This window comes from Nothobranchius furzeri, chromosome 7 (assembly GCF_043380555.1).
Source record: "Nothobranchius furzeri strain GRZ-AD chromosome 7, NfurGRZ-RIMD1, whole genome shotgun sequence".
NCBI classification, from domain to species: domain Eukaryota; kingdom Metazoa; phylum Chordata; class Actinopteri; order Cyprinodontiformes; family Nothobranchiidae; genus Nothobranchius; species Nothobranchius furzeri.
Genome location: NC_091747.1, coordinates 78,457,686 through 78,481,503, shown reverse-complemented (window position 1 = coordinate 78,481,503; position 23,818 = coordinate 78,457,686). Strand labels below are relative to the sequence as shown.

The 23,818-nt window shown below is 40.7% G+C and overlaps 1 protein-coding gene across 8 annotated transcripts in view; it reads right to left on the bottom strand.

Annotated features, from left to right (window-relative positions):
• Positions 1-21,616, bottom strand: part of ank2a (ankyrin 2a, neuronal) — a 110,709-nt gene extending 89,093 nt beyond the window's left edge. For all 8 annotated transcript variants that reach the window (XM_070553790.1, XM_070553791.1, XM_070553796.1 and 5 more), the window contains exon 1: positions 21,273-21,616. In XM_070553790.1, coding sequence (XP_070409891.1) covers positions 21,273-21,404 — 132 coding nt within the window. In that variant the 5' untranslated portion in view covers positions 21,405-21,616. The remainder of the gene's footprint in view (positions 1-21,272) is intronic.
• Between the last annotated feature and the right edge of the window lie 2,202 nt (positions 21,617-23,818).

Sequence of the window (23,818 nt, the reverse complement as noted above, 5' to 3'; positions counted from 1 at the left end):
AGAGGACAGTTGGTCTCTGTGCAAATACGTAAAAGAAGAAATCAACTGAATAATTAGAAATGTTTGTGAAATGAAAATAAATAAATAAATAAAAAGTTTGCGAATCGCATCAAAACAAATAAATTAACCCTCTCAGGCTAAAAATAAGTCTTGATGAAAGGACGAACAACAAAAACCTTCAGGGGTACTTCTGAGTTAAATAATGCTCATGAAATACGTATGTGGAGTAACCAGCTAGGTACGTAGGTTTTAACATTGCAAATCTGCAACGCCTGCCTCCAGAGCGGGGGTCGGCAACCCGCGGCTCTGGAGCCGCATGCGGCTCTTCCATCCATCTGATGCGGCTCCCTGTGCTTGTAAAATAATGAATGGATATTTAAATAAAATGCTTTATATTTTACTGCATTAATTTTACATCTGTATGCCAATTCTAAATGTAAAGATTGTCTGCGTAAACCTGAACAGGTCCAACCCGGTCTGCGGTGGTTGACCGGTCACGCTTGTGCGTAATCATATAGGCACTTTATCAGCTGAAGAGGATGTGAGATTCTGGGATTCTCCTCAGACGGCTCCTGGATGTGTCGCCACATTGGAGACAGGAACAAGCGCTATTCAGCCAAAGTTTCATAATCAGGGAACATTTTCTAAGTGACAAGTCTCTCTTCAGTCGGAGGAATCTTCCTGCATGCGCTCTGGTTCTGCGACGCGCTCCAAGCCCCTCTCCACATCTTCAGCTCGCTGTGTACCTTATGTACGCGCTGACAGCGAGCTGCGCTGAGCATTGTCCAGCTCAGATGTTCAGATGGGAATCATTTCTTGAGTGATTTAGCTACATCTGCGATGTGCGTAGAATATAATGTCAGTTCGTCTGCATGCTTCGGGGTAATTCTTTCAATTCTTTCTCCGTCAAAATAAACGGTCAAATACGGGAACTATCCGGTCAACACAAGCCCCGCTTTTAACTGTTTTGTTTTCTTGTGAAAATTGTTGCAAAGAGATATAATTTAACTTGATTAACACCAGAGCCAGGCGCACTGCGCCGTTGTCTCCGTCGCTGTAAATGAGGGAAAAACAAAATGATCGGATCCTTTTCTGACCTTCCCCACCTACAAAGTTTAATTACAACAATCAAACGTGACAGAGCCTGGATTTGTATTCTGAACAGTCTAAACATGTTTTAAAAAGAAACGTATGACAAAAGTGGCACCTGCTCAGTAAAACCACCAACAGGGTGAAAAATATCTAAATATTGTAGGCAGAGACGGGCTACAACTTCTGGATCCATTTTATATAAATCGTTTTATTGATTATCGTCTTATGGAAGATAACTTTGATGTACACGAGCGACCGGTACTGGCTGCTGTCACCTGTTGTGATTGGTTAAAGCAGCTCTCTGCTGTCTGAGGGTAGGCCCCGCCCACAACGCCGCGGCTGCTGTGGCTCCCAGTGTTTTCTTTACTGTGGGAAACGGGTAATAATGGCTCTTTGATGGGAACAGGTTGCCGACCCCTGCTCCAGAGGGTTAACAACAGCTCACCAACATCTGACAGCATCCATTCATCCGGGTCGCCTGGTCTCTATAGATGATTTTTAACAAAATGAGAATCTGGGAAATAAAAAAATGAATTAACCATCACAATGATGGTGAGTGTGCTTTCATGCATGCATTGCCCATTTAGAAGTCAGATGACTTTGATCAGATGAGAAGCTAATGTGAGCTCGTGTTTCTGTAGGTTTAGTGGATCGAAACACTGTGAGACTTTAATGCTCTCCTCCATATTATGGATCCAAAGGCTTTTACTTGGTCCATTAGGATTACTTGATAGATAGAGACTCAACGACCAGCACGCACAACCATACGTGTTTCAAACTGTAGATAGTGCTAAATCATGAGAACATGTACATGTTTTTGCATAAAAAAGGCGTAGAATAAACAGGTTTAAATTCTATCTTTTCAAGTTATGTATAAAATGAAGAAAACATTTTAAATACAAAAACATGACTAGATTATACTATGATGTTGTTTATATATATATATATATATATATATATATATATATATATATATATATATATATATATATATATATATATATATATATGTAGGGTTGGGTTTATTCTGATAGCAAGGTGCCCCTACTGCTCTGGAGTGTGGATCAGAGTTTACATTCTATTTATAAGCCTAGTTTCTATAAGACAAATCAAAAAAATCATGAGATTATTAAATAAAATATCCTCTCAACCAAGATATCTGATCATTACGGAAGCATATTGCATTCAGTTAAAAAAATAGTTCAGTAATTCAGAAAAACAGAGCTTTTCATTTTTTTCAAGATAATCCTATACGCTTCCATAGATGATCATACAAAGAACAAATAAAAATAACATGCCTAATGTTTTCCTCCACCTGACAGTGCTCACACAAACCTGTAGGATGTTTTCCCATTATCTTAAGTGTACTATTTAAATAAGTACCAACAAAGCCCTATTAACTATTGTTGGTTCTTTCCTAGTATAACCCATATATGGTATTGAAGTACACTATCTATTATTTCAAAAAGAATTCTTCCTTGCGTTCATCTCATAACTTCTGCTGTCTTGAATGAGAGCCTTTCTGTGACAGTGTCAAAAACCAAACAGTGTAGTAAAGCGACATCTTGTGGTGACATCCTGCAATTACGTAATATTTGCTAATTAAACACACCCCCTGGGACCGTAGGCGTGTCCCTGTGTGATGGGACCATGTCCCCACAATGCGGTGTCGGTACAAGATCTGCTCGGGTGCAAGATCGGCTCGAGGTCCTTCGACTGCCGATGACGTCAAAGTACGGCAAACCGACTCGGACAAAATGCTCTACACATCTATACTGTTGGAAAGAATTTAGCACTTTCGTTATTAAAATAATGTTTCTTAAGACATAAGTTTGTGTTTATAATGGTATTTGTAAAATAAAACACTATATCTTATATATCTTATTCATAATGTTGAACTCCTCTTTGAGCACATCCCTTCGCTTGAAGAATCATAGGTATTAGCAACACCTGTGAAATTGTATTTGCAGGAAAGAAGTGTGTCCCGTTTATTTAAGTATTTTGTGTTTAGAGTTTTTGATGTCTTGTCATAGACTGTAGCTGCTAGCCAAAACTCTGGAGTTAAAAGTTTTCTGGCTTTACTAAAAAACCTGTCTGTACTTATTTGATTGATGGTATTTTTACTTTCTATTAGACTCCAAATGTAATCATTTGGCACGTTTGTAATTCATAATTTGCAATAATGTAATCGGCGATATTAGCATTAGCATTCCTATGGGTTTTTCCATGTATATTAGCATTGCGCTAACCACTCGCTGCCAAATTGCAGCCTTTGAGATTAGAAAATCTCCTGGCTTTACTAAAATACCTGTCTGTACTTATTTGATTGATGGTATTTTTACTTTCTATAAGACTCCAAATGTAATCATTTGGCACGTTTCTAATTCATAATTTGTAATAATGTAATCGGCGATATTAGCATTAGCATTCCTATGGGGTTTTCCATGTATATTAGCATTGCGCTAACCACTCGCTGCCAAATTGAAGCCTTTGAGATTAGAAAATCTCCTTTTGTCACATCGCAATTTAATTGCACATGCAGTTAATCGTTCAGCCCTAATATACATGCAGCTCTATGCTAAAAGTGTATTTTCAAAGAGGTAATGATGGATTTCTTTGTAAAAGTTGTCCATCTTTCCAATAGAAAGATTTGCCTGGACCAACGTAACGTGATAACAACGTAACGTGATTACGTAATTCCGTAAGGTTCATGTTCAGCCAATCAACTACTTAGACGTCATCGGCAGTCGACGGACCCCGAGCCGATCTTGCACCCGAGCAGATCCTGTACCGACAGCGGCTCAAAAATTGAAGCAATCCCGGAAGTACCAAAAATTGCAGTTCCACCCTCATCCACTAGGGGCTGGTGTCAGAAACGAGCAAATCCTCATTGACTCCCATGTTAAAAATACCAATTTCACAGCAGAAATAAACATGTTTACAGTCTGGTACAAAAACATGTTTTTGTTTAAATGATCTAGTTTCCACTCATGACAACTCTGAGGGGGGTGAATTTTTCTCTCACTCTTCTGTTTAAGTGTATTAAAAGCCTAAAATTCTGTATAATTAATGAGCATCCGACCCACGTGACCACCGTGGAAAGGCCTCAGTAGAGCCTCGGTCTGGCCTGGAAACTGTTCCGGGATTTTGAGTCTCTGTGTTTGTGTATTCTTTTTTGGATTTTTTTTTTTTGCAATTGTTGGACAAAATGACTTGCTGTGGCATTAAATGCACTAATAGAGCGTCCAAGGAGTCTCCATTTTTTTCGGTAAGTAAAATTATATTTATGTATTTTAGGTCACTGCCGAGCTGAGCTTAGATTTTAACATGTACTGTTTAACCATGAAATTTAAATGTAATAGGGTAAAACCCAGTGCATTGAACATAATGCTGCACTTTAGAAAATGGGTTGAAATATAACATGTTGGTGGAGCTGGGTTCCCACTATCGGCTTGTGGAGCTCTCGGGAGACCGATGTTTTCCACCCGGTTCTCCCCTCCCCGCAGCTCGGCGCATCTCTGTCTGATCGGGGCTTCTGTCTGCTGTGCAGCTGCCAGCTTGTGGAGGTCTCTGAGACCTCTGTGTTCTACCCGGTTTTACCCAGCGGTCAGCCCGGCGTATCTCTGACTCAGAAGCTCTGGTGTTGTGCACAGTTAACTCCGGTTGTAGCTAGGTTGCTACCTCCGTTAGCTTAGCTCCCACCTCCGCGTTAGCTTTGGGTTAGCTTCAGGTTAGCTTGTAGCTAGTTCGACCGGGTGTCGTCAGTTGATCCCAGCCTTACAGCCCCACCCTCAGCTCCACCTCTCTTCCCTTTAGTGGAATTGTCTGGGCTTGATGGAACCTGTGACAGTCAAAATGGCGGTGGTGGCCACCTCCCATTTATCTTCAAAAATGTGTTATTGGAGTCTATGGAAACCCATTGTCCAACATTTATATGTCGATGGATGGGACTGGCAGATAAGTGGCTGTTAACTGCCTGTCTTTGGCTGAAAGCCAGTTTACAGTCGGCAAAAAGTGTAAACTTTTTCATGATTTCATCTGTATAACTACAACAGTTCTAATGACTTGGTATTTTTATTTTGATATAAAAAATATATGAATTAATTAAAAAAACAATTTGAAACATGTTTAATCAAATCAAGAAACCTGACTATTTTTCATGTGAATGTCATGTTCTGCGTCCCCCCTCATGTGCGTCCTTGTGTTCCCCAGCCCATTACTGGTTTTTCCCCTTAAGCCGGGCGTACACTGTGCGACTTTTTCACTTTTTTGAGCCGATTTTCCAGTCGTGCGAGAATCCACGACATCGGGGCGAGTTTTGCGCCGAACGGTCGTGTAGTGTACAGGGGGTTACGGGAGGCGATTAACACCACGTGACCAGCTGCCGATCAGCAGTCGTGAGGTCGCACGGACTTCTGGTGTGTTTAATATTTCGCTCGTCCCTCGTGAGGGTATCGCACTGTTGAAGCGGCGCTGCGAGCAGCTACGATCCAAAATGTATCAGAACCGCTCACGGCGCATGCGCGCGCAATCCAGCATCAACGCCGGTCGCTCGCTATTCCCTAATAACACACGCTGTTCGTTTTTGTTTCTACACGTTTTTTTTACTCACAAAGATTGTCAAGAAAGCGTGTTTGTCGTGTTCATGTCAAATTAAACTGATCACAAAACACAGATTTACTTTCTTTATTTCGTTTTCCTCATCCAACCCCCATAAATCCCTGTGTGTCCTCCTGCAGCACTCCCGAAGGACAACAGGCAAAACAAGACAAAAAAGTCTGACGTGTTGAGTAAAAACTGCTATTTTTAGCACATTTTTAGGGCCGACGTGTTGCTACCAGACGTACAGTGTGAGCAGTCAGGTCGCATGCGAGAACTGGGTTGTACAGTGTGAGCACATGACTCGTGAGATCTGCTCTGCGAGGAAGTCGTACAGTTTGAGCTGAAGCTGAACGCTGCGAGTGAAAAAGTCGCACAGTGTACGCCCGGCTTTAGGTGTTCCCCTTAGGTTTCTGCATCCCTGTGTTTCCCCAGCCCCCTCCAGGTTCTCTCTGGGTTTCCCTTACGTTCTCCCTTTAGTTCATTTAGCTCCCTTCCCCATTTTTAGGTCTGGTTTCCTCCCCTGCTCCGTTGTGCTCCTCCTCTCTGTTTATTAGTCTCACCTGTGCACAATTCCCTAATCACCCAGCCCTTGTGTATATGACCCTGTCTGCGTCTCAGTGTTGTTGGTTCATTGTTGTTTGTGTCAGCATTATCTCGTTCCCCCCTCTTGGTCTCTAGGTATTTGGTTTTTTTCTCTAGGTCTCTTGGATATTGCTCTTTTGGATTTTTGGACATTTGGATCTGGGCTTCCTGACCCTTCTTGGATTTTTGGTTTTTGGACAGTTATTCCAAAATAAAGGATTTTACGTTTTACTTCACTCCTGCCTTTGTGTTGCTCTGGGTTTCTGCATCTTGGGTCCTAACCTCCTCGTGGCTCGCAACGTGACAGTGAAGCACATAATTTGAATAAAAAGTGTTTATTTCTCAAGCATCTCTGTGATCTGCAACCTTTTGTTTTCTGTTTCGGTTTGGATGTTCTTGTTTATTTGTCTGCCTGCTAATGGAGCTACAGTGATGACAGGTGAAGCTTTTCCTGCATTGATTGTCCAGCCGTGTATAATGTATCTGAAATTGTTAATGGATCCTTCCCTTCAGAAACAACTCATTTAGACCTATGGCTGCTTATGTATTTCTCAGCACTGCAATCCTCATTTCTATCACAGACTAAAACTAAACCGTTTAATAATTTACGTAGCTTTCTTATTATTTATTAAGGGTTTTATGATAATTCTGCTGTACTAAAAAGCTCTGCTGTTCGTAAAAGAAAACCCCAAAAGCAACTGAAAACACACCAGAAACACAGTGGTGCAGCTCTTAAAAATAAGACAGTGAAGTGAAGGCCTTGACACACATTCTGTCGGACAAACAACACAGTCATTATGATCTGTGTTCACTTTAATAATGTTTTCCACCCTTTTATAGTTGTATATTTTGAATGAATACATTCAAAAATGAATTGTCCTGCAGGATGGATGGTAAAGCACAACATTTTTCTAGCATAAATCTTCTGTTTTTGTAAAGCCTTTAATATTCAGAGTTCACATTTTAAGGAATCTGCAGAGATCAATATGTCAGCAGCAAGTTCAGATCAGAACTTAGTAGTGTTAATTAAGTAACAAAACACCAATAATATTTAATAGTCATTTTGTGTTTTTGCGATTGTTTGGAAGCAAATAATTGAAACTGAATTTCAAACATAAGCAAAGACAAAATCATATCCAACATTCAGGAATGTGACATTTACACACCACATATGATATACATACCACTTATGATATTTACACCCCATGATATACACTCCATGTATGATATACACATCACATATGATAATACACACCCCATATGATATATACACCACGCATGATATACACACCATGTATGATATGCACATCACGTATGATATACACACCCCATATGATATACACACCACATATGATTTACACACCATGTATGATGGATATATACACCCCATATGATATACACACCATGTATAATATACACACCCCATATGATATACACACCATGTATGATATACACACCCCATATGATATACACACCATGTATGATATATACACCCCATATGATATACACACCATGTATGATATATACACCCCATATGATATACACACCATGTATGATATATACACCCCATATGATATACACACCATGTATGATTTAAGCTTGGTTTATGCTTGACACATTCACTTTCCGCGCGGTGATGCGGCTCGCGGCTGGAACTCGCTTCACAACTCGCAGTGTTTATGGTTCGTGCGGTGAGCCAATATTCTCCCAAACTGTAGGGGGCAGCATGGAGCTCTACGGCATGCGTCCAACACTACACCATAGTAGAAGTAGAAATTACTGTTTACAACATGGCATTCCAGCATTTTTAACAGCGTCCTCGTCTTTTCCGACAGTGCGAGCTATTTCTCTCCAAGAATTATTAACAACATGTTGATCACGGTGATCTCTGAGGGCTGAATCATACAAATGTCTGTATTTACGAACCTCTGCCGTACTAGTTCTTGCCGGTCCGCCATTTTTTTCCGCGTCCGTCCGTTCGCGTGGTTAGAAATTTTCCGAGGTGCGCGTTGCGGAAATTCTGGGCCGTGCGGAGGCGCGGTGGAGGGGCGTGGTTGTTAAAATGACGCAAAATGACGCAACTTTTCCGCGCGGAGCCGTGCGGACCTCGCGGACGCGTCAAGCATAAACCAACCTATATACACCCCATATGATATACACACCATGTATGATATACACATCCCATATGATATACACACCATGTATGATATATACACCCCATATGATATACACACCATGTATGATATACACACCACGTATGATATATACACCCCATATGATATACACACCATGTATGATATATACACCACGTATGATATACACACCACATATGATATACACACCAAGTATGATATATACACCCCATATGATATACACACCATGTATGATATATACACCACGTATGAAATATACACCACGTATGATATACACACCCCATATGATATACACACCATGTATGATATATACACCCCATATGATATACACACCATGTATGATATACACACTCCATATGATATACAAACCATGTATGATATATACACCACACATGATATACACACCCCATATGATATACACACCATGTATGATATATACAACACGTATGATATACACACCACATATGATATACACACCATGTATGATATATACACCCCATATGATATACACACCATGTATGATATATACACCACATATGATATATACACCACGTATGATATACACACCCCATATGATATACACACCATGTATGATATACACACTCCATATGATATACACACCATGTATGATATATACACCACACATGATATACACACCCCATATGATATACACACCATATATACACCCCATATGATATACACACCATGTATGATATACACACTCCATATGATATACACACCATGTATGATATATACACCACGCATGATATACACACCACATATGATTTACATACCACTTATGATATACACACCCCATGATATGCACGCCATGTATGATATGCACATCACGTATGATATACACACCCCATATGATATACACACCATGTATGATATACACACTCCATATGATATACACACCATGTATGATATATACACCACGCATAATATACACACCACGTATGATATACACACCCCATGATATACACACCATGTATGATATACACACCATGTATGATATGCACACCATGTATGATATGCACATCACGTATGATATACACACCACGTATGATATACACACCTCATGATATACACACCATGTATGATATACACACCATGTATGATATGCACACCATGTATGATATGCACAACATGTATGATATACACACCCCATATGATATACACACCATGTATGATATACACACCAAGTATGATATACACACCCCATATGATATACACACCATGTATGATATATACACCACACATGATATACACACCCCATATGATATACACACCATGTATGATATACACACCCCATATGATATACACACCATGTATGATATATACACCACGCATGATATACACACCCCATATGATATACACACCATGTATGATATATACACCACACATGATATAGACACCCCATATGATTTACACACCACGCATGATATACACACCACGTATGATATACACACCCCATATGACATACACAGCACATATGAAACACACACCACATATGATTTACACACCACCTATGAAATGCACACCACGCATGATGTACATACCATATATGATATGCACACCACGTATGATATACACACCCCATATGATTTACACACCACATATGATTTACACACCATGTATGATATGCACACCACGTATGATATGCACACCATGTATTATTTACACACCACATATGATTTACACACCACATATGATTTACACACATGTATGATATGCACACCACGATTGATACACACACCACATATGATGCACACACCACGTATGAAATGCACACCACGTATGATTTACACACCACGTATGATTTACACACCCCATATGACATACAAAGCACATATGATACACACACCACATATTATTTACACACCACGTATGATATGCACACCACATATGATATACACACTCCATATGATACACACGACATATGATACACACACCACATATGATACACACACCACGTATGATATGCACACCACATATGATATACACTACATATGGCATACACAGCACATATAATGTAAGCTGCAGTTATCCTTCATCACCTGATTGTTACATGAGAAAAGAAGCACTGCAGTCATTGTTTGCTGCATGTCTTGTTTCTTATTGGTAAACAAGTAAAGAGAGTTCTTTCTTATTAAAAGTCTTACAGGTTAATGTGAAATTATTCACAGAAAAAGGGGAACTTTTAGAATTTTTTTATTGGCACAATTTTAAAATGTCCTCAAGAAGCTGATCAATTTGTGTATTTGTGAATAAACAAAATGCAGAGACAGTAACTGATTGGAGCACATCGAGGCATTTTACACCTGTTTTACTGCTTAAGAAAGGTCAAAGCCATAAAGAGTACCACACATACACATTCCCCCTGTCCCTCTCTGTTCCTCACAAAACTAAATCAGGCAAAGTCAAATTAAATAGCAAGTGTACAATGCAGGCAGTGAAAGACGCAGACCAAACCTCACCCAAACAAAGCCAGTAATGAACAAGATGCTGGATGGTCAGGAAGGGCTTCAGTAAAACACACAACCTTGGTACGGTAACACGATCTGCCCTGAGAGAAATTCTATTGAAGGAAGAGAAAGTCAAGAAGGCCACGCCCTGTTGTAACTGGAGCAGCACCCTGCCTGCACACACAAACATCTGATTTGTGACTCAGCCAACAAGATCCATTTGTCCTTCACTGCTGCAACCATTACAAAACCCCCACACACCCATTTGACAGAAGGACAAGCAGCAGTCCTGTGCGAGGGCTGCAGTGCCACATTGTGTTTGCCTGCAACAAAGCTATGACCACAACATAAGAATCAAGCAATGCCACTGCCTAGGTCTGTACATTAGGGATGGAGAGAATACAAAAACATGACTGGATTATACTATGATGTTGTTTACTATTTATGTACAAATACACACATATAACTACAATGTGCATTAGGGATGGAAAGAATCCCGGTGGTTCGTTCATTACACCGGTTGTTTCAGTGTGCACGGGATACATACAACAGACGGCAATATTGCAATGTATCTTTTCCTGTGTCTCTCATCAGTAAAAAAACATGATTACATAAATTACTCTATAGTTTACCTGCTTTGTCCTTGTTTTTTCAAGGCGCATTGAATGCACCATCGGTATTTTTTAGCGGAAGCCAGGTGGTATGCAGCAGCAGACATATTGAAAGGCGAGCTACCTGTCTTAACTTGCCAAAATAAAATAAACTTCCTGAAAACCACAAACTGCAGACAGTTGACCATTTGCACACACATGGAGTCCGTGACACGGTCCATGCATTTTCACCGGAAGCTTGAAGCTTCATGAATTGTATTGAAACGTATCGACAGAGGGTTTCACCGTGTAGTTAATGTATCGTATCGCTGGTAACGTATTGAGATGTGATCGAGTTGGCCTCAGTGGTGGGTCACGTCACTACTGTACATGACTAATTTATAGGGATGGGTACCGAATTCGGTACTTTTTAAGGTACCGACCAAATTCCATAGTACCGACCGAGCACCGATTCACGTAATTTCAAACGGTGCCTCGTTTCGGTACCCGTCCTTCATAACGAGAACTTGCCAAGACAGCTGCGCATGCGCAAGAGCGTTATGTCGTCGCTCGCTGCGAACCAGTTGTAAACAGAGCAGCATGGTAGAAAGAACGCACGGTAAAGCTTGGGTCCACTTCACTAAATGTGATGGGTAACTGGGTGATGATGAAACCAGCGACAACGATCTAAGTGAGACATCCTCATCTTAATCTGCTCCGGTAGGTAAATATAATTAGCTTGATATGTTAGCTTCCGTTTCGCTAATGGTGCGTTCGCTTTCTCCTCAGAACTCCGAATTCCCTACTAGAAGAACATGAATGCGCTCTAAAGTTTGGCTTCACTTTACTAAATGCGACGGGTGATTGGGTGAAGATGAAACCAGCGACAACGATCTAAGTGTGAGGCATCATCGTTTTAATCTGCTCCAGCAGCTAAATAAACTGTTTAAAATAACGTTAGCTTGGTATGTTAGCTTCCATTACTACCATTGTTATCAGCTAATGGTGCGTTCGCTTTCTCCTCGGAAATTCTAACTTCCCAGTAGGAAAAATCAAATGAAAAAAGACGGCAAAAGGAATGAAGATACACAGTAAATTTAGTTCACAGTAAAGATGTTTGCTTCAGTTTAATTATCAGCTTATAAAACTACAAGGATGATGTTAAAATACAAACAGTTGAATGTTATTTATCGTGATATTTATCAAATATGGTTATATATTGAGAAAAATATATATTTAATTATAAAAGAGAATTAAAATAATAAACACTCAAAAGTATCGAAAATTGGTACCGTTAAGTACCGGTATCGATTCGTAGGTACCGGGAATTAGTACCGAATTGATTCAAATGTCAAAGGTACCCATCCCTACTAATTTACAGTGCTCCCTTTTCGACTCTTTGCAGTGATACATGTCTCCTGGGAACACATAACGTCGGCCTGCCATTCCTGGTAATTAGATGAAAAGGAGGCTTTTAACTAAATAGGTTTACCAAAAAAAATAATAATAATAACACCCCACATACAGACTACCCCAATCCACACACCACCAACGTTAAGCACCAGAAGTCACACAACTGTGCTCAGTATGCTGGTGTGCAATAAGCACTCTTGTTTTTTTGGCAAATACTAATTATAAATAAATAATACTGTGTCCAATCCTGTCCCTAAACGGCCGCTTTCCTATATGTTTTAGATAATGTGCATACACATAAAACAATGGCTCAGACAATAATGTTTGATAACTACCATCAACAGTACGATGAATTACTTTTACAGTTAAGTATATTTCTGTCTGATGGCCATTCTCTTCAAGCATCAAATGACAAAAGGGTATTGAAGCAGAAACGGATTTCAGTCCAAGTCGAATGCTTTATGAATAATGAAGCGTGTGACCTAAAATTTGCTGCAGTCCAACGTCAGACGGGAAAGGCTGAGTGATGCTGTCGGTCCGAGTGAAGCGGTCCGAGTGAAGCAAGAAAGTAACTAACGTTTAAACCGTTGGGAAGAACCTCCAATGACCTGAGTCTGCAGTTCCGTCAACATTTGAAAAATCAGACTAATGTCCTCATGTACCTCGCCCCGTGAGATGTGCTACTCTCAATAACCCAACTAAATGTTTAGAAATGTCTTTTTATATAAAACCCTACCTAATTAAACACTGCACCAGACAATGCAGGGAGGGTGGGGGAAGTAGAAACACTAGGAAGGAGCCGACAAGAGCAAAAGCGAGCATATTTTACATGCATGTGTTTGAGTTTTGCTTCTGAGAAGTGCATTGATCACCATCCACACCCTGCCCCCCCCCCCCCCCCCCATTTCTGCCCCTGTCTAACTGGAAGCAGCTTTATGAAGACATAATGAATAATTAAACTTCTGACTGCCTCCCAGCCCAGCAGTCCAAAATCATAGAACAAAGGGCATTCCTCAAACTAATTTATCGGTTTAACTATCTGGTTCCTAATTCTCATATTCTGCAGCCTATTAATGAATCGCTTCCCTTATAGCAAAGTAATTCTTTAAATCTTCTTTTTATATATAGAAATACAGAAATAAATAAACAGCTGAGTAAAAAAAATATAAATAAAACACAAAGAAGCAAGTATGAGTCATCAAAATATGCTACCTCTGCCCATGAAGCATCCATCCGTGGAAGAAACGCCAGTGACGGATGTGTCAGATCAAACTGGGACAGCCCACCAGAGGCACCATAGCGACTGAACCAGATAGTCCAGGGCACCGAGAGGCAGAATGTTGTTTGTATCCAAACAGATATGCAGATGCATTACACCGAATCTGGACCTGGGACAGGAATGCTGCTTTTCTTATCATCGTATCACCATTACACAGCACTGAAACGTATCCAAAACCCAGTCTGTCAGTTGACTGCTGCTGGCATGTTAAATCAGAACTCAGTGTTTATAAAGCCAGTTAGCTCTTAAACTCATTTAGATTTGATGAAATGACTAATTCAGAATATGAAGTTTAATATTGGACAAATACTCAAGAAATGTGGCTTAAGTGATTATGCAGATGCCCATCCATCCATCCATCCATCCATCCACCCACCATCCATCCATCCATCCATCCATCCATCCATCCATCCATGCATCCATCCATCCATCCATCCATTCATCCATCCATCCATCCATCCATCCATCCATCATTGTCCGCTTCTCTGGGGTCGGATAGGCAGCAACGGCTGTTTGCCATGGGCAACCCTACCAGACAAATAAAGCCTGAAACCACTTATCTCCTAGGATCATTGGGACACTCAAACACCCCCACCAGAGGGTTGCAGGTTCAAGTCCCGCTCACTCTGTCGCAGTGGTTGTGTGCTTGGGCGAGATACTTAACCTGCTTTGCCTACTAGTGGTGGTTAGAGAGACTGGTGGACATGCGTACAGCAGCCTCGTTTCTGTCAGTGCGCCCCAGGGCAGCTGTGGCTCCAATGTAGCTTATCACCACTGTGTGAATGTGTGTATGAGGGTGAATGACTGTCTATGTTGTTCAATGCCTTGGGGGGCTGTAGAATCCCAGAAGGTGCAGTACAAATACAGGTCATTTGTGTTGCTGGAATGTTTTTTTGTTTTAAGTTACATAAAATTGGAATATTTTCTTGCAATGTTGTGTCTCAAACTCAGTCTCGACTTAGCAACAATCTGACTTCAAAATCATGGAGCATGTATTAGGGGTTTTGACGAATGAACCAGCTAATCAGAAATCAGATTGAAAATGAAAATTGCATGCAACACATATGCTTGAATCTACAATGGTGTGTGTGGAGTAGGGCTAAATAATGGATAATCTCAAAACAGCCAACTTCTAAATAACGCAGCATCATGCAAGCAATTATGATGCATTTGGTAAACATCAGTCGATGTGACAGAGTGGTTGATTGTGGTTATTCGCAGGTGTCTATGTAAGCATTTTTAACCAGGCAAGTGCTCTAAAAGCTCCATTAATCTGATTTGTAATACAGTATGTTTAGGGTGTCATGTGAATAGACACACAGCTGGTAAAACTTCATCTTCAGACACCCAATCTAGTCCAACATTTCTATTAAATATCCTGCCCAGGAAGGCAGCTGTAGTCATACGTGGGTGTGCATTGATGTAGTTGTCCATAAGTAATGTAATGAAGGCCAAGGCTCCATTAGTACACCCTTCCTGCAGAGTCCCATCACGCCACTCCCAGTGGAAAAGAAGCAGCAGAAAAGATGGGGAGATCCAGAGAGGTACACAAGTTTTGGAGACAGAGTGGTGGGAAAAGAGGTAGATTGAAAATGTCAAAGGTTGTGGTGTAATCAGACCTCCTGGCACACTGGGACTGTACTGTTGGGATCGGATTGGAGGACAGCAGGGTGAACAGGGAGCAGAACGAGAGGGAGGGAGGGGGTACTTTGCACAGAAACAGGAGGTGGGCAGAAACAGCAGCCAAAAGGACAATCCATGCAAACCTGCCTATTGCCAGCTGGGATAGGCTAAGTTCTAGTCCTTAATAGATTTCAGCAAAGTGAACATATTAAAAATCATAACAGACCCAATGGTACCCAGGAATTTGGTTTGGCACATTCAGAGAGTTGCTAGAAATTTTGTGTGATTACATCAAACTTTAATAATGACCCAAAATTCCTTGCAAAAACCCAGTGATACATGACCTGCTGAGTAAAAATGCATGAAGCTAGAATGAGGCAATTTTTCCTCCAGGAATACCACACTGGCGAAAGGCAGTATTTTTAGTCCTGCAAAGGAGATGCTCATGTGTCTCTTTGTCATTCTGTTTTTGTCTCCCGTAGAGCTGTTATTGTTATAGCAGACCTCAGTTTGAACGCACTCTGTATTTAACCTTTTATCTTCAGATATCTATTTGTGATGTACATCTGTCACAGATTTTCCTGTCCTGCTAAAATCTAGTAGGTAGACTTTAGTGGGTACCGACTAGACTTTACAGCAGGGGTCTCCAACCTATCTTGAGCTACTTTTACACAATGAAAGTACACAAGAGCTACTGTCATATGATTTATTAACATTGATACTTTCCATGTGTGAATATGTAAAAAAAAAGCTTACACATGCAAGTTGATTTCTCCATATTTCAATACGTCAATATTGGGTTTTTTTAAGTACAAGGAAAATAGTGACATTCTGAAACTCAAACTAAACCAAATATGTGTTCATTAATGAATCTGATACTTTCAGATGATGAATAACAAATTGTGTGAATTATTTGACATTTATTTTACAATGGATCACTAACATAACTTTGTGAGCACACAGGAGCAGCTAACCTGTTCCTGTTCAGTCCTTGAGCCAGTGCCCTGCCCGGAGCCTAAGCAGCAATGTCCGTTTTTCATAGTGTTCATACTGCTACCAGGTGAGCGACTTTCAAGTGGGTCACGAGCAGCGGCGTGTTGTAGACCCCTGCTTTACCGCCTAGTTTCTTAGCAAAATATCATTTTCATGTTAACATCCAAATTTAAAGACAATTTAGTATGGGAACAACTTAAAAATAAGTAACTCCATTATTAAGTCACTAGGGCACTGTTAAGAAATGTTTTCCCCTCTTGTGTTCAACTAAACCCCAAGAATCCCAAACATACTATCAGCTTTTGGGGGAATATAATTTAGTAAAAAGTTATACTGTATGTCTCTCAAAATGTAACTATTCCAGTTACTGATATTTAAATATATATTTATTTAAATATCTGTTAAACTTAATCTGTTAATTTAAGTTTATTGAAAATATTGCAGGAGGACTAAATATAATAATTCTAATCATTGGTAAATTTGTATTAAGAAATATCATAAAGAATACTATTCCCATCCCTACTGAACACAAAAGCTGGACTGTGTCTGTGAACTCATTATTTCTAACAACCTGTGATGCACTACTCCACTTTCTACAGCAAATATTATTTTAATATTTATTACATTTAAATGAATTATATATGACTTACTTTTTAGCTTAGCTTTTAATTAATTATTATTTTAGAAATTACTTTGCATATTTTTATTGATTACATTTTATCACTTTTTATTCTACATCAATATTATTTTAATATTTATTACATTTAAAAAATAATCAATTTACTTACATTTACTATTATATTAGCTCCTTTTATTTTTTATTTTGTCTTACGGTACATTAGTCTTTCTTCCAGCGCTTCTACTGTGGTGGCCCTCTGCCTCGGGGGCAGTGGTAGACGATTGCTGCCTGGGTACTTTACGGGTAGTGCTTGGGTGGAGGTGGGGCCTATACCCTCCCTCCGCTTTGCACCCAGTGTTGGTGCCTCAGCTGCTTCGGTTGTCCTGCTACTGACGGGGCAGATGCCTCCTGTGATGGTGTTTCCTTGTGCTACCATATCTGGATCATCTGAACTCAGCCTTAAATCATTTTTACTGATGTTCTTAAATGGATGTGTGTATGGGAGTTGGGGCGGTGTGTATGTGTGTGTGGGAAGGGGGGGGGGGGGGGGGTTAATTGGTGTGGGAGGGAGAGCAATGGGGGTTATGTAGGGTCATTTTAATCTGTAAAGCACTTTTTGTAGGAAAAGTGCTTTATAAATGAAGTATGATGGATTGAATGATTTCATGAAGTGTAAGTAAGCATTATGATGGTTGATGCACCAACTGGCTGCACACATCTTATTACCTGACAGGCACAGCTTGTCAAGTGTTTAAATCGTATCTTTAAAAAGACAGAAATCCACTTTTTCTAGCTGAGGCTGTTCAAAGAACTGTCCACAACAGGTAAGACGTTCGCTCAAAACAAAACCCCGCTTCAGAAAAGCTGAGCTATCACTTTAAAGGTTGATTATGGAACGCAAACAACAAAGTGACATCTGGTGTGTGAAGGTGTAGATGCAACAACAGAACAGTTTCCAGCCGTCTGTCAGGTTGCCTATGACGTGACCAGCCAGCCAGCACCATTTACAAGTGACAAGTCGTACAGGATAAGGACTGATTTCTACTAATAAATTTATTTTACAACAGCACTTAATATTAGAACACCTTCTTGGCTCAGAAGCACTGGCTTGACTTTCCGAGTCAGGAGACTGTTTGTCAACCCACAATGATGCCCTCTATTGGCTGGTAGATGTAAACATAAACCCACTGTCATACCCGACAAAATAGATATTTGATTATTTTTAATTAAAATATAGCCTTTAAAGGAAATACTGTACCTTCATTCTGCACACCTCTTAACACCCCGTGGAGTATTTTTAAAATAAAGCTTATTATAAAATTGTTCCATTATCAACCTTTAAGGCTCAGATTACAGCCATTGCAACATCAGAAGAAATATTAGAGTTAAATATTTTCATTAGGTCAGAAATATTCTAGTATACTCTTGAGTGAACTTGTAAACAAGCTTAACCCTTTCATTAGCCTGGCCTGCCAGTCTCCTCTGTTTAATTCTGCACAGAGAAAGGCTCTGGGAACTCTCCTATTCAAATAACCCCGCCCCCTGAGAATTCTAACCGAGCCAATCAGCGCTGAGTATCGTACGTCACACACCACAACGCCGAGTTTGTCATAAACATGGCGACCGAAGTGGAGTTCGCCGCGGCTCCTTCCTTTGTTCTAAATGATTTGAACATGTCTTTAAAACCACAACAAGTGGAAGCGCTAAAAGCATTTCCTCTAAACAAAGATGTTTGCGCTGTCGCCAGACTCCATTTTTGACTACAGCTAAAAAAAACTACAGCGTCGCGGACATCACACACGGCGGCGCTCAGTTTCTCATAAACAACGAAGACAGCGGCGGAGTTCGCCGCGACTCTTTCCTCTGTTCTAAATGACTCAAACGTCTTTAAAACCACAAGTAGAAGCGCTAAAAGCATTTCTTCTAAAAAAAAAAAAGAAAGATGTTTGCACCGTTGCCAGATGCAATTTTTTTTACTACAACTAGAAATCTACCGCGTCGTGCGGTACAGTCGGGATTTCCTTCTTTTTTCTGATTGGTTATTTTTGAGCTGACTAGTCCCGCCCCTCAAGTGCCTCTCTGCCTGTGAGTTACCAGACTCTCTCTCTGTGCAGAGTTAAACATAGGACAAGTCTGGCAGGCCAGGCTACCCTTTCATGCCCAAAGCAATGAAATATTTTTTGGTTTCTTTTTTCATTCTTCTGGAGAAAGGATTAAGTAATGTAAAATAAAATAAATATTAGGTAACATTTTCTAACATCCAATCATTCCAACACTTATCACTTTGGTAACCTCTCAACCTCATTGCAAAAACATTGTGGGGATTCCTTGTAATCTTGTAGAGAATCCACTGATCTAAAGCACCTGATTAGAGTTATCAGTCACCAGGTGAGAGGAAGGTGACATCCTGGACAGGCCCCCAGTCCATGACAGGAACACAGATACACAGCCATTAACACACTCAATCACAACTATGAACGATAAATGAACAATAAATCTTAACATGCATGTTTTTGGTCTTTGGGATGAAGCTGCAGAACATTCACTGTGCATGGTGAGAACATGCAGAAAGGCTGCAGCTAAGGTTTAGCCTTGCAATTGTCCTCCTGTTTTTTTTTTTTTTTTTTTTTTTTTTGTCTTTCCATTACTGTCTTGTTGATTGTTATTTCTGCCTCTGGACACTGAGACGTCATCTTGACGGAGGAGGAAATAGACAAATGGAATTAAAAAAATAACTGTTGGTATTATTCAAGGATATTTCTGATGTGTGGCAATAAGTTCAAATGCAATAAAGTGTATCCATTACGAACAAATAAAAATGTTTCATTTGAACTTTAAATTTAAAAGAGTTTACAGATGGGAGTCGTGGCTAATTAAATAAAAACAACACATAAAATTAGCCTCCAATCGGTGATTAAATCACCTGTTCAACACCCAAACACCTGACTGGACAGTGATTTAAATCTTTCAGTGACAATACAACAATATCTGTATAATCCATCAAAGAATGGCCCCACCCAGTGAAAAGAGCCTAAAGTGTGTAACTGTGTGTGTGTGTGTGTAGCACTAGAGTCCATTACTGAAATCATATTAGCTTCTGAGAGTGCACCGAGACAGGAAACCAAGCTTTACCACCTCCTGACCCTCCTACATCAACTTAAACACACACACACACACACACACACACACACACACACACACACACACACACACACACACACACACACACACACAGTCAGCAATAAGACATATTTCTAAGTCTACCCCAGATAAATAAATACTCTCTCTCTCTCTCTCTCTCTCTCTCTCTCTCTCTCTCTCTCTCTCTCTCTCTCGCTCTCTCTCTCTCTCTCTCTCTCTCTCGCTCTCTCTCTCTTACGAAATCATGTTGAAGCAAAATAAACTGCACAGCTTGGTCTGTGTGTGATATCTGACATAAATAATTTAGACATCCAGAAAAAAACTAGCGCTCTAATATGTTGATGCTTGTATAAAGACAAATAGGTTAGACGCAGAAAATCTCACCCTACCTAACACAGCTGCAGAGATATATTTTGGTTGTAAACATTCCTCACCAAAACCTCCCATGATCCACAAACACGTCTCTGCAGACATAGTGGTGTTTTAGCTGATTTGTTTTTATTTTTAACACCCATCTCAGGTTACTTTAAACCTCTAATCAAAACATCTGGACACCTTCTCTGTTTAGTGGCTAATTTGGTTAAGAAACGGTGTTTTTACGCGCGGCAACGCCTTTGAGCGCTCGGGCTCCGCGCGCAGCATCAGCAGCGGTCTGGAACAGAAGCGGTCCTGTGGCCATAGCTACGCGACTGACGGGGCTAGACTGCAGACACCCACCTGCCGTATGCGGTTCTGGTGCAGAGGTGGTGGAGGTCCACCCTCGGGGGAAGTGTTACTGGAGGAGGCCTTCTTTGAATCGCGGTCGGAGCCGCCGCCCCTGGAGCGACTGTCTTCGGGACTGCTTGACATTCCGTCTTTGGGAAAGAACCAGAGGGTCTTCCTGCCGGTGCAAGGTGGATTTCCGTAAGGGCCTCAGACTCCACAGGGCTCGGTGGGGCCCGGGACCATTATGCGTCCTTCAGTGACAGAGTCGGTGATGAGCAAACGTGTGTGAAGTTAATACACCGAATGTTCCAGACTGCAAGGAAAACGAGCGCTCCTGTTCCGGGATGCTCCTGGTGTGCAGCCGTAGCCTGCAAGTGGATGTGTATGGGCACGTGAACGCGCTATCTTCAGATGCGCTTCCCCGAAACTCCGCAGGATCCGTGTTGCGTTCACTGACAATCTTTCAAACGCAAATTCTCGCTGGCAATGATACTGGAAATGATTCGCTTTAAGTGAAAATTTAAGTAGGCTGCAACCTGTTTACAGTTTTAAAGCATGCTAACAATAATAAATTTAACTGATTTAAAGTTCACATTTGAAAAAATTAAAATGAAACGGATAAAGAACGTTTTCCTGTGGCACTTGAATGCATCAATGTTTTGACGTATTCTCGATTTTTAGTTTTTGTCCTCAGAGCAGAGGTCTTGCATCAGTTCAAGATTAGATAGTTTGGTCCGTGATGAGAATCAATCTAATTTTATTTAGTGCCTTTGCGGGAGCCTAAGGCGCTGGACATAAGAACATAAAAATCAAAGAACAGACAAATAACAGGACAACTGAAAGGTTAAAAAGGGTTAAAATTACATAAAAGCCTAATGATAAAGGTGAGTCTTCAGGCGACTTTTAAAAAGGTCCAGTGATTATGACTGTTTCACAGCAAGTCATTCCACAGTGTATTGGGCCATAACCGAAAAGGCTCGACCATCCCTGCCACTGTACCTGGCACAAGGGACAGACAATAACGCTGACTGGCAGAGCGAAGAGACCATTATGGAACATTCTGTTTCAACTATGCAGCCAGATATGGAGGAGCAAAACCATGTAAGGACCTATACATGTAAAAAATATTTGAACTTTGGCCGGTAGCACACAGGCAACTAATGTAAAGATGCCAACAGGTGTAATGTTTCTCTTTTCCTCATCCCAGTCAAAAGTCTAGCTGCTAGTTTTAAGTTTTGGACCAACTGCAGCTGACTCGATGATGCTTGAGTCAAACCAGCATACAGTGTGTTACAATCGACCAGTCTTGACAATACAAATGCACGCAGCACTGACTCAAGATGAGGTCTTGAGAAACGTGAAAGAAACAGGACCTCACCACCATATTAATGTGGGCATCGAATTCAAGATCTTAATCTTGTCTCACCCCCAAGCTGATGACCACCAACTTCTGAAATTGTGACAAAGCATCTAAATTCATAATCAGATAGAAGGTGATGAGCCCGGTCTTCTCATCATTTACGTGAAGATAATTTGCAGCAAGCCACGACTTGTCCTCATATAGATGCCAATTATGCCACAAAAGAACTCCCCGTCATCTTACATAGTGGAAAGTAAATTTGGCAGTCATCTGCATATCGATAAAACTTAACACCATGTCTGCAGATGACAGCCCCCAAAGGGAGCAAATAAAGGGAAAAATATAGTGGCCCCAGGACTGAACTTTGCGGTACCCCCAAACAATGGTCCTCCCAGGGAGACAAGGCATCACCTGCCATCACACAAAACTTCCTTCCCTGAAGATATAATCTTAGCCATTGAAGAGCCGACCCAGTGATCCCTACCGAGTGCTCCTAACGATCGAGGAGCATTTCATCATCAGTCATGTCGAATGCAGCTGTTAAATCCAATAACAGCAACACCACAGCTGAACCCTGGCATAAGGCTATAACGATGTCATAGAGCACAATCAACATGGCTGTTTCTGTGTCCAGCCCTAAATCCTGATTGAAATATTTCAAACATTTCTAATTCATTGAGAAAGGACACTAACTGCTGGTAGACAATTTTCTCCAGCAGCTTTCTGATGAAAGGAAGTTTAGAAATGGACCTGCAATTAGCCAATGCACATCAGATCCTGGATTTTTTTAATAACGACTCTACCACCGTTGTGTTCAACAATGATGGAACTACACTTGTGCTCAAGCTACCACTTATAATGAATAATATACATGGGCTCAATGAAGAAAATGCCTCTACAGAGATGAGAAGGAACAACATCAAGAGGAGTGCCAGCTGGCTTTTGATTTGATACAAGTCTTTCCAACTCAGTTATGGATACTAAGGTCAAAACTGGTCATTGTAGCTCAGGGCGGGACTGGCAGTACGGGTTCTGAAACAGAACCTGAAAACAAAGCTCCAATAACAGAAACCTTTTCAACAAAAACCAACTCATTGCAATCACCAACCGTGGAAGGAGTTGGACTTGGGGTCTGACGTTCCAACACATATTGAAGAGAAATTTAGGATTATGTGAGTTGTATGCAATGATATCGGGT